Source organism: Lagopus muta, chromosome 3 (assembly GCF_023343835.1).
Source record: "Lagopus muta isolate bLagMut1 chromosome 3, bLagMut1 primary, whole genome shotgun sequence".
In the NCBI taxonomy this organism is placed as follows: domain Eukaryota; kingdom Metazoa; phylum Chordata; class Aves; order Galliformes; family Phasianidae; genus Lagopus; species Lagopus muta.
Genome location: NC_064435.1, coordinates 89,173,764 through 89,185,779, shown reverse-complemented (window position 1 = coordinate 89,185,779; position 12,016 = coordinate 89,173,764). Strand labels below are relative to the sequence as shown.

Below are 12,016 nucleotides of genomic sequence, written 5' to 3'. Positions count from 1 at the left end.
ACTAACCAGCAAGTGTGATACATTAAATCTTATTTTTACAGAAAATAACAGCCCTCCAGTAGCAGTGGCTGGCCCTGACAAGGAATTGACGTTCCCAGTAGAAAGTACTACACTGGATGGAAGCAGAAGCCAAGATGACCAAGGCATTGTCCTCTATCATTGGGAAAATATCAGGTAATCAGGTACCTAAAGAGATATATTACTAATCTACAGTTCAGAGGGGAAAAAAAAAAAGAGGGAAGGAAAAAAAGAGAAATTACTTGACTTCCAGAGCCTCTTAATACTGTTGAAAGTATTTGAGTGTTTGAAAACTGCTTTGAGAGTTTTCCTCCTTAGGTGGTAATAGGTTGAGAGATAAGAATTCTAAATTCATCTGGGCTTGCTTATGTTTTATTCTGTGTCATCTTGAAACCTGGAGTCACAAAGTTATTTTATGAGGAAATTATAGGAACTCTCTTATCTTCCATTAAGGAGGGCAACAGGCAGAGGTGCTCTCCTGGAATGTGTAATTTTTTCCTGTCAGTGCTTTCATAATCTCTTCAGTTTGTTGATAACAAAGGAAAAATTATCCAAACAATCCCTTTAGCCAGAGCTTTCATTAGCAATGACTGAAGCACTGTTGAATAGTGATTAAAAATGCTGTAGAGAAGCTTGTAATTGTATGCTCAAATACAGAGCTAATTGATCCTTAATAAAAGAACAAAGGTATTCGTTTGTGCAGCTGTCCTGTCCACAGTACAGAAATGAATTTGTTGGCACCCACTATGTGTTGTAAGTGACTTTTAGGCCAGCAGCATTTGCATATGCTCCCACAGAATAGTTCAGCAAGGAGGCTGAACTGAGGTGCATTTTCTGCTCTTCTAATGAGGGTATGTGTGCTGCTTGAGTGATTGGAATTTCTAGAAAAAGAAGCAGTTATGAACTCTCTAATCTAAACTCACTGTGTTAATTTCTTTACTGTCAGTTATATCCATAACAGCAAATGATATGAGTGGTGCTGCTCTGAGAGAATTTTGTCTGGCTTTGACAAATTATTTTTATGAGATGTTTTGTTTCAGTGGGCCAAGCTACGTGCAGATGGAAAATGGTGACAAAGCAATAGCAACTGTGTCTGGTCTTCAGGTTGGCACCTATCGCTTCAGACTGACAGTTCAAGACCAGCAGGGGTTAAGCAGTGCATGTGTGCTGTCTATTACTGTGAAGGAAGGTAAGCCTATTGCTGCTGCTTAGGATGTAGTAGGCAGCTTGCCAGTTAGTTTAGTCACTGACAGTGTAAAGAAACTCAGAACAGGAACGGCTAATGTATTTGTTGTCGTCTTTCAAGGGATTCAAGAAGAATAACTTCCATTTTGTAATAAAGGAGTATTGCAAGTAACTGCTAAAATCACTTTCTGCTTTTACATCTCTCTGCCTTCCACCCGACCTTTTCTCTCCCCCTCTCTCTCCAGCTAATAATCAGACCAGTGAGGCATTTCATTTATCATCACAGCTTTCCAGAGCTCTGTCTTTCCAGTTGTGTTCTACACAGAAGTCAGTGATGTCTGACTTCTGGAAAGAAAATGTTTTCATGCTTCTCTCACAGTTCATGTTATAATTTCACTTTTGCAGTGAGCAAAAAGCATTCAGGATCTGTAGTTATTATTGGATACTTTGCTTAAATACAGATATGAAAAAGTAAGATTTCACACAAGCTTCTATTACACAGAGCGCAGCATAGTGCTCTCATGCTGAGCTGTGTTTCTGAGGCAGGTAGAAAAAGGTGATCAGATGCAAAAGTTACTGTGGGACTATGAATAGAGTACCCCACAGTGCTTTGAAATATATTTTTTGGATAATATTTCTTGTCAGTGTTCTATTCAGGGTGCAGAGCTGCTTTTGTCAGATTATTGTAATTCCAGAGCCAAATTCTGTATAACCGCTCATCTTTTTCCTGTCCCTTTGATACAAGATTCTCTTGTTAGTGCCTGTAATCATCAGGGTAGAGAATTAAAGTGTGGGTGTGTTGGCAATGGTGGTCACATCTTGCATGAATTGAAAGCAAATTCTTCTCCACTACTTTTATGGCTAGAAAACAACAGTCCACCCCGGGCACATGCTGGTGGGAAGCATGTTCTGGTGCTTCCCAATAACTCTGTTACCTTGGATGGCTCAAGATCTGCTGATGACCAAGGGATTGTGTCGTATCTGTGGATTCGGGATGGTCAAAGCCCAGCAGCTGGGGTAAGTTTTTTTGAAGGTTTTAACTGGATTCGAATTCAGCTCTAAGGTTTGTTGTTCACTGCAGAAGGGCAAGCAGGGATGACTCATGAGATGCAGTAGAGGATGCTGTCTACATCTGATTTATCTCCTCAGCTCTCTCTAATGCTTTGGTTCAAGTAGCTTGTGTCATTTTCAGTAGTGCAAATTGGTAAGAACTGCGAGAGGAGAAGGGAAGATGATAGCAAAGCTTCTAGAAGTAATTCACTTAAGTATATGAGGAGGACTGGAGAGATTTCAGTTACAGCTGGCAGAAATGTTGAAAATTCATAAACCTCAAGGAGAGGAAATGATATATAAAAAAGCAGAACTAATGATACTAGAGTAAAATTGAGAAATAATAATGTGACTGTCTCGGGCTTTCAGGTAGATGGGGACTTGAGGATGTCAGCTGTTCTATCCGAGGTCTTTTTTTGTTTGTTTTGTGTTTTGTTTTAATGAAAAGAATCTGTATGCAGAGATCCTTATTAACTCCCACTTGCAAATTTGCATTATTCTGCTATGAATTGTGGATAGATCACATTTGTCATAAAGCTAAAGCAAGAACTCACACTGTCCTATCAGATACCTGAGTTGATATTCGTATCTGCAATTTTATCTGAGGGTATAACCATGCTGGTGCCTATTTTTGCAGGATGTGATCCTTGGCTCAGACCATGAAGCAGTATTGCAGCTAACAAACCTGGTGGAAGGAATCTATATTTTTCACTTGCAAGTGACAGATGCCAAAGGAGATTCAGATATTGACTCTGCTACTGTTGAAGTGCGGCCTGGTATGACAATTAAAAGGTCATCGATACGTTGTGAATACCTCATCTTTGTTCTTCTTTTCTCTTCTTCCAGTGTTGACAAGATTTTGCCAGGCTAAAACACAAATAATTCTCTCTTCCTGTCATCTTCTTGCACTTCTCTCAGTTGGCATTTTGTGTGTTGAACAAGACGTGTCGGAGTTCTTCTTTCCCATTTGCAGCATTGCTCTCCTAGATAAATATCTGAAAATTACACATCTTACTCTCTTAGTTTCAGATGAGACAGGATTGCTTTATTTGGAGTGTCTGCTATTATGCTGTGTTTGGGTTCTAGGAGAAAAACAACATTAATAACTCACTGATGTTTATACTTGCCTGCTAAGCCAAGGCTGTTCACAGCAAAGAGCCCAAGGAGCTGGGAGGGAATAGAATTAGGACAGCAGACTTAAACTGGTCAAAGGTATATTCCATACCATATGACATCAAGCACAAGTTTTGTAGAGGGTGGCACTGCATCTTGCTGTCTTCCACTCCTCGGAGCAATTGCTTGTGCATCATTGGGAAGAGGGGAAGTGAGCAAATGACTGTGTGATGTTGAGCCACCTACCAGGTTAAATAACAGCACTTAATGTTTTCATTTAGCTACTTATTGGTTTTCTGTCATACATTGTAGTTTCTTGTTTGTTTTTGTAATTATTGATGGGTTTGGCAAGTAGCAAGATGTGAGCTGTGCATTAAGTTTAAGTACAAATGCTGCAATAATGTGTTTGTGTTGGCTTTTTCCTTCTCTTATTCTGAAGAACAAAAACAAACACCCAGGACTTGCAGAATGTTTTAAATTGGCTTGTCATGGTCTGATATTGCTCATATATAGTCTTGTCTTCAATTGTAAACTCAGTGGTTATGTGATGGGAACAATGAGTTGGGTTTTCAGGAAATTAATGTGAGGCAAGTCTGTCAGATTTCATGTTTGTCTGGTTCTTGGGCAATTATTTCTTCCTCACTTTATTATTGACTGTAGTCATGTGGTAGTTGGCTCAAAAGTATCATTGCATGTCTGTGAAGCTTGTTTTGTTTGCAAATGTAAATATTATTTGAATATATTTCTCATGTTTGAAGAGAAATATTTTTGGTATTTCTGAATCTGACTGTCCCCATTTAGGCTCATTCCCTAAGTCTTGGATACTACCCTGTGAGTCTGTCTTTGCATCCCTTTTCCTCATTGGTAGCCAGTAGTAGATCACTGGCAGGTAACTTAAAAATTAGACTTACCTAGCACCTACCTCAGACCTTCACGTGGCAGCATTGTGGGAAACAGATGTTGTTTTTCTGCACAGAGATGTGGTAATGCTGAAATACACACTGCAGTGTTTTTTTCCCTGATAAAAGGGATAAACTGATAAAAGGTGTAATTGCTATCTTACCAGATTTATTTCAGAAATAATGTGAAAAAGTAGGCTAAGTACTTTTGTAGGAACACAAAAGGGGTGGCTTATAAGTGATGTTGGTCTTATGCAGGGATATACAGTATTGATAAGTAATTGTAATACCACATGTTGTCTTCATTCAGTGCTGAAATATTTTCCTGGCTCTGATACCAGACCGTGTCTTTCTTCTGTTAGATCCCAAAAAGAGTGGTCTGGTGGAGCTGATTCTGCAAGTTGAGGTGGGACAGCTGAGTGAACAGCAGAAGGACACACTGGTGAGACAACTAGCTGTATTGCTGAATGTCTTGGATTCAGATATCAAAGTTCAGAAGATACAAGCATTCTCAGATATAAGGTACAAAGATGCCCTGCTGTGCCAGGAAGATTTATGATTTTCATCAAGTCTTTCACAGCTCGCAGTTAGTTGCAAAATACTGTAGAAAATGTTATTGAAGATGCTGCTGTATATATTTTAAGAAGTGAGTTTCCTCTGTTGTGGTAGGAAATTGATGAAGTGAGCTCTCCAAGAGCTTGGTTTTTTAATATTTTATTTTTAAAAATCCTCTGCATAGATTATCTTTTTTTATTCCCTTAATTATCTTTTATTCCTTCAAAGAAAGTTCATGCAGAATTTCAGTGTCTCTGTTCCATGTAGAGTTACTATTTTTCCCAAATGCTGGCTGGCATAAGATGGACAGACCTTCTCACAGTGAAGCAAATACTGTATTTCAAAATAAGTTTCCAGCTGTATCTCATCACGCTTACTTTGGTTCCCCTTTTTTCCTCTCTAAGCTTCTGATACTTTTAAGTACCTTATATACATTTGCCCAGGTTACTGATGAGAAAAAATCATTTTTTCATAGAAAAACGAGCAGATTTTGCAGTATTCTACATACAGTATCCTACTCCAAAGTAAATATCTTTTCTATTTGTGTTAGAGGGGTGGAAGTGGCCAGATGCAGCATGATTGTTAAAAACCTGTTGACATCATACTCTGAATTACTTCTTGTTAACTGCTCGGTGATTTAAAAATCTATGTTTGTATTTATTCACCTCTATGGGAAGCTCTTAACATTAAAAAAAGGAAAAGAAAATCCAGTGTCTGTGGCTATAGTACCTTTAAGTTCAGGTTGAATATTAGGAAGAAAATTATTTTAGTGAGAATCATGAGGTATTGGAACGGGATGCCCATGAAAGTGTTGGAAGTCACCATGTCTGGAGATTTTCAAGGAAAGGGAGATGTGGCACTGAGTGACAGGTTGTGATAGATTGATGGTCAGATTAAATGAACTTTAGTTTTCTTTTCCAGACTTAAAGATTCTGTGTTGAATTGCAGCTTCCAACTGCTACTTCTCAACTAGAGCTGTTCCCTGAAGCACATGATGTTGGATGAGATCAGTACTACCAACACTTCTTGAATTTTCTAGATTTCCTCTGACTGCTTCAGGATGCTTTGTGATAGGTACTAGACAAGTGGAGTGAAAGCAGACATTGAGTACATTCTTCTCATAAAGTGAGAGTCAGGAAGACCTTTCTTGTTCTCACACTTCTGCTGTGAAGAAACTCAAGAACCTACTGGTGCTTCTGGCTCAGAATAAAATAGTTGCCGTGATATTTGGATAGAGGTGGCTGATTATAGACATAATTCCCTAATCTGTATCAGTAGTGATATTTGCTATTCAGAAACAAGCGAAACTGAAGGCTGTCAACTGAATACCTGACACAAGTAATCTCAGACAGCAGCCCTAACCCATACTGTTCTTTCTACAGCACTGCAGTTGTGTTTTACGTGCAGAATGGGCATCCTTCCAAGGTGATCAAGGCATCAGATGTGTCTCGAACTCTGCACGTGCAGCTTCTGAAAGAGAAGGCTGACTTTCTGCTTTTTAAAGTCCTGCGAGTTGACACAGCTGGTATGTTTACCATCTGGTGCCTGGGATTTTTCTTTCTGGAAGATGACGTTGAGGATGATACTTAAAATGCATGCTCATGTGTGTTAAACCAGTACCAGTTACTTGTGTTCTTTTAAAGATATGCTTTTGCCTGCTGTTATGGATAAAGCCTTATCTGACATAGATCAGGAAAACCTGGGAAACAAGGAGAAAGATACACTACTCGTATAATCTTTTGTTGGAAGATGAGCAAACCTCACCATAGCCATACTATAGAACGTTCCATGTCTCTTCAAGGCTTTTAGTGTTCAGTAGAAGGTGTATAAATGGTCAGCTCATCACTGGGTTCACAGTATCTTCTAAGGAGATTATATTTGCATCATAAGTGGGCCCTAGGGGGTTTCATAGTGAACTTTTGCTTGAACTTCAAAGCCTAGCCTGACGTTAAGCTGTAGTAGCAACATGGCCCCTGTATGACACTCATATTACAGATACGACTTCCTCTATCACTTAAAAATCAGCAGATAACAATCCAAATGCAAACAGAGTATGCAACTGTAGCACTAAAACTAGTCGCAAATTCTGATTTTGTTCATGTGTTGAAAAGGGCTGTTGTTTTATTGTGAACACACTTGGGTTACCAGAATATATAGGCATCACTTGAAAATATTGCTTAATAGTTTGCTGCACACAGCAAATCTGCCACTATAAGTTTAAGAGGAATAACCTTACTTTATTCTAACGTGACATGTTGTTCTGTCAGATTCTGCTGTAAGCGTATGATGTATCTGTATGTCTACAGATTCTGCTGTAAGCATATGATGTGTAACTGTTCAGATCCTTCAATTCAGTTACGAAATACTGAAATGCACTTTGGTGGTGGTGTGATGCTTGTCTTACAATGCTTGGTAACACTGGCATTCCTGAGATCTCAGGTACTCTAAAAGCTCTTACAAATATGTCATAAATGAAGGAGGAAGCCTGAACTCTGCAACTTCAGCTCATCATTACTTGTGGTTGGATGAATCTGTTCTCAACTTGCGTACAATTTCAGCATTGTATGCATAAGATAGTCTCATCTTTCTCTTCACAGCCTGCTGAAACGCACACCTGCTTAATACATGACATCAAGGTTATGAATTAGATGCTTTACCACCTACCTAGTCTCACAGTAAGGGAATGCATAGCAAGTTGTCTATTTATACAGCTAACTTATGTTTGTTATTGTTCTTAGCATGTCTTTTAAAATGCTCTGGACATGGACATTGTGATCCTATAACAAAGCGCTGTATTTGCTACCAGCTGTGGATGGAAAACTTAATTAATCGTTATCTAAATGATGGCGAGAGTAACTGTGGTGAGTCATTTTTCTTTCTGTGAGACTATTCCTATTTGCTAACAGAACAGGAGGTAGATGCTGGAACATTGATGTTAGAACAGTCTCTTTATTGTCCGACCTGCCAATATCCTTCTATACAAAGAAACATCTTCAGATTATTTCACTCATGTCTTGAAATATTAGAGACTTATAAATAGTAATCCTTATTTTAAACTTTTATTTTATATTTAAATTTTATTTTTTATTTTTTATTTTTTATATTATTATATTATTTATTTTTTATTTTTTATATTATTATATTATTTATTTTTTATTTTTTATTTAAATTTTTATTTTATATTTAAATTTTAAAAATATTTAAAAAAATATTTTAGGAACAGAATTTTAAAAGTATCACGGAGTGGAAAGTGTAAGAATTTTAACTATCAAGGGTGAGAACTTGAGTAAATTTGGGACCATGTGGCAGGTTTGTTTGATACTGCGTGTGTTGCAAAGCTCTGGGGTGCCTTCATCAGGTTTTTGAAAAGCTGAAAAAGAAAGCAACAACTTACATTTTCTAAGTTATTGTTTGATGCTTCCATGCCAGAAGTGTGACCTGACCTAAGGAAAGCAAACGCCAGTGTTACAGACTGAGCAATATTGTCATCTATTAATCTTTAACTACTTAAGCTGATTAATTACACTCTGGTTTGTTGGGTTTTTTTCACTTTACCTGTTGCACCTGGGAAATACAATCTAGTTTCATCATTTTAACCACGTCTGTATTCCATGGCACACCTAACAAATCAAGCTTAATATTACATAGGGACCTCCTATCTAAATTAGTTTAAAGAGTTTTAATTTAACTAAACAGGTATTTTGCATAGTTGAAGAAAAGCTGAACTTTTAGTACTCTGAAGACTTAGAGACATTTTGCTGAGCAATGCTCTAGCCTTTAAGTATCACAGAATCTAAGGGGCTGGAAGGGACCCATTGGGATCATCAAGTCTAACCTCCCTGCTGCATGGTATGAAGTAGAAGCACTTAGTAGTTGCCTCTGACCTGTTTTCAGATAATCCTAGAAAGGTATTTAGTCACAATCTGATAGTAAGAAAGGAATATCTTACCCCACTCTGAAGATAAGGGCTCGCTGGAAAAAACTCCCCAAGGAAAACTGTCTTCTAAGTAGAGAGATATTTCCCAGAGCCTTAAACTGCACCCCTTCCAGTTGCACAGGTGAGCTGCCTGTACCTGTGCTCCCAGGACTGGCCAGTCCTCTTTACTAGGTGCTCAGTCATTGGTTCAGGCTGTGACCTAGCAGTTCCTATACACTACCAAGGCAGGTTCCCTGGAGTAGGCTGCACAGGAAAGTGTCCAGGTGGGTTCTGGATATCTCCGGAGAAGGAGACTCCACAGCCTATTTTGGTGGCTGTTCCAGTGCTCTGTCACCTTGACAGTAAAAAAGTTCTTCCTTATATTTGTGTGGAACTTCCTGTTTTGCAGTTTCTGCCTGTTGCCTCGTTTTGTCACTGCACACCACTGAAAAGAGCGTGGCCCCATCCATTTGACTCCTGCACTTGAGATACCTTAAATAGCGATGAGATCCCTTCTCATAACCTTCATAACCTTCTTCTTCTCCAGACTGAAAAGTCCCAGATTTCTCAGCCTTTCCTTGGTTCTGCTGACATACTTGAAAAAGCCTTTCTTGTTGTCCTTGACCTCCTTTGTCTGATTTAATTCCAGGTGGACCTTAGCCTTGCTCATTACATTTCTGCAGGCCCTGACAGTGTTCCCGTATTACTGCCAAGTGGTCAGGCCCTTTTTCTAAGATTCATAAACTTTATTTTTCCCTTTGAGTTTTTCCATGAGTTCCTTGCTCACCTACAGAGGTCTCCTGCCACTTTTGCTTGATTTTTTACTCTTAGGGATGCGCTAGTCTTGAGCTTGGGAGAAGTGGTGCTTCAAGGTCAACCCAAAAAGTAATGCTGTAGAAATTGATAGGAAGCACGTGGCATTTGCTGCAAGCTGTAAAGTAAACTGTGGGCAAAGTATCTGTTAGCAGTGGTTGCTAATTTAAAAATCAAAATATGCAAGTAGAGGAATCTGTCACTGATCAGTTGTTCTCTTAAAGCATTGCTGAAATGTCAGACAGGGTACAGCTATGTTTGAATTAAAGAAGGAGGACTGAGATGGTTACATTATCCTCTTGAATTCCAGCTTTTATGTGAATTTTGGCTATTTTATGATAGAAAAAATGGATAGAGTGGAGAAAAGGTTTTGAAAACCCACATTTTCAGTTTGGAACTGTAAGAACACATTCTTCTGAGATGATATGAAGGTGCTGATATCTCCTGTACTCCTTGTGTTTCTTTTTTTCAGAGTGGAGTATACTCTATGTGACTCTGTCTGCTTTCATTACGATTGTGGTCTTGACAGGGCTTGCCTGGTTCTGCATCTGCTGCTGTAAAAGGTACGTGATTTGTGTTTCTTTTTAGTTGGGGTATAAGCAGCAACTGCACACAGCTGCCATATTTTAGTCCAGGCCTTAGCACTAAACCACTCAACTCCTTACAAACAAAGCTTCCTCCAGTTGTTTCTGTGTATATATGCTCTCCTTTTTTTTGGGGGGGGGAAGGGAAACAAAAAGAAAGAGGAATATCTTTCTGTGGCTGTTTGCATTCTTCTGTATTTTGAAAAACAAAAAGCCAGTGCTGGAATATCCTTCAAATTAAGAGTTTATTTATGTCAAAATGCTGAGTGTGTACTGCAGATTTTCATGATCTTGTCACACTGAGTCCTCCAGCTACTCCATGCTAACAAAAAAAATAAGTCACATCCTGAAGGTCACTGAGATAAGAGATGCAGATGGAGCTGCTCTCATCCTGTCTTTGACAGGAAAAGTAGGCATGACTGTATGTTTTATTCTCCTCTGTACCCAACATCCTACCTTGTCTTTCCTAGTGAGCCATTAAGAAATTATTAGAAGTCTGCTCAAATTCAAATAACTAGATTTTTTGCTGCTGCATGAAAAAGCACAGCAAAGAGATGCTAAAGTGTTATCAGAAATGATACATTATTCCTGGACTTTTAACTTTACCTGGGGTATCTTTTCAGTGCGTAAGGGATGCTGTTTGAAATGCACAGGTGTTGGTATTGCTTTCTTTTTATGGTTGAAGGAACAGTCCTATTTGGTAGAAAACATTTAAATAGAAGTATGTCTTACATAAGTGTGGGATGCAGCCTTAAAGGCTTGTGTCCATTTGCTAAGAAAGAGGGTGTTCATGGAGTTAGCTGCTTCCTTGCTTTTGTCCTCACATAAACACCTGAAACTTAAGGGGAGGATTTGCAGCTCTGTAGGAGTGAATGCTGGAGAAGAATGAGGAAAAACGAGGTCAATTTTTGGCTACAGACCAGTAAAGCTTTGACCCTGCATCTGTATGAGGGAGCCGTTCTCTGTTTTTGACTGGTCTTCTCTGTAAATATAACCAGACAAGCTTTACTTAAACTCTCTTAGTTTTAAAACAACCAACCAAATAAGGAAACATCTAAACAAGGAGCTAAGCAATTCTTTCAGAAATTTTATTTGGGAACTGATAGATATGTCTATCTTGCATCTAGCTAATGTGTTGGAATTGAACAAACTGGACCTCTGTGGGCTAGGAAATAAGGTCAGCCTTTCCTCATTTCTTCATCTTTATGTATAAGACAGAGCAAATAAATTCTACTCTCTGGTCCAGATTGTGCAGCTGATTTTATGGGTATAAACTGGTACAACTCATCTTGAGTGGAGGTTCTGTATAGAGGGTATGTAGCCATGTGGGAATATAGGTGGATTTATGTGAGAGCTAAATATCTTTGTGGTGATTTCCTTTTTAGCAGAAAGAGGACTAAGATAAGAAAGAAAACAAAATATACCATCCTAGATAATATAGATGAGCAGGAAAGAATGGAGCTACGACCCAAATATGGTAAGAGCTACCTCTTTCTTCAAGCAGTATAAGCTGAATTCAACCACCAAGTTCACAGTCAGTGGTTCTAAATTGATGTGTACAATCAGGAGGAGCACAGAAGCTGGAGTTGGCTGGGAATGACAGAGGCAAGCATAGATGGAGAAATGATTGGACAGGAATAACTTCATTCTTCTCGCAGTGCCCAGGGATCAGACAAAGTTCCAAGCTTCTTCACTGACTGTAATTCAGAGCATCTGATTGTCCCTCAGACTTTTTTCATGTAACCTCCTTTCCCTCACACACACGCTTCATAATTTAGATCTGATTTTATCAGTGCACGACGATTCCCTTCTGGATCATAAGTGCCTTCTTAAGCATCAGGTACTCCAGCTGCTAACCCCTGCTCACATATATTTTGATTTAC

At 38.8% G+C, this 12,016-nt stretch overlaps 1 protein-coding gene across 4 annotated transcripts in view; it reads left to right on the top strand.

Moving 5' to 3' along the window:
* Positions 1-12,016, top strand: part of KIAA0319 (KIAA0319 ortholog) — a 52,698-nt gene that overhangs the window by 32,983 nt on the left and 7,699 nt on the right. For 3 of the 4 annotated variants that reach the window (XM_048939780.1, XM_048939781.1, XM_048939782.1), the window contains exons 12-20: positions 42-174; positions 1,059-1,207; positions 2,069-2,220; positions 2,891-3,029; positions 4,628-4,787; positions 6,203-6,345; positions 7,559-7,681; positions 10,022-10,112; positions 11,519-11,610. In XM_048939780.1, the coding sequence (XP_048795737.1) occupies positions 42-174; positions 1,059-1,207; positions 2,069-2,220; positions 2,891-3,029; positions 4,628-4,787; positions 6,203-6,345; positions 7,559-7,681; positions 10,022-10,112; positions 11,519-11,610 (1,182 nt within the window). The remainder of the gene's footprint in view (positions 1-41; positions 175-1,058; positions 1,208-2,068; positions 2,221-2,890; positions 3,030-4,627; positions 4,788-6,202; positions 6,346-7,558; positions 7,682-10,021; positions 10,113-11,518; positions 11,611-12,016) is intronic. The other variant, XM_048939783.1, reaches the window with a different exon arrangement.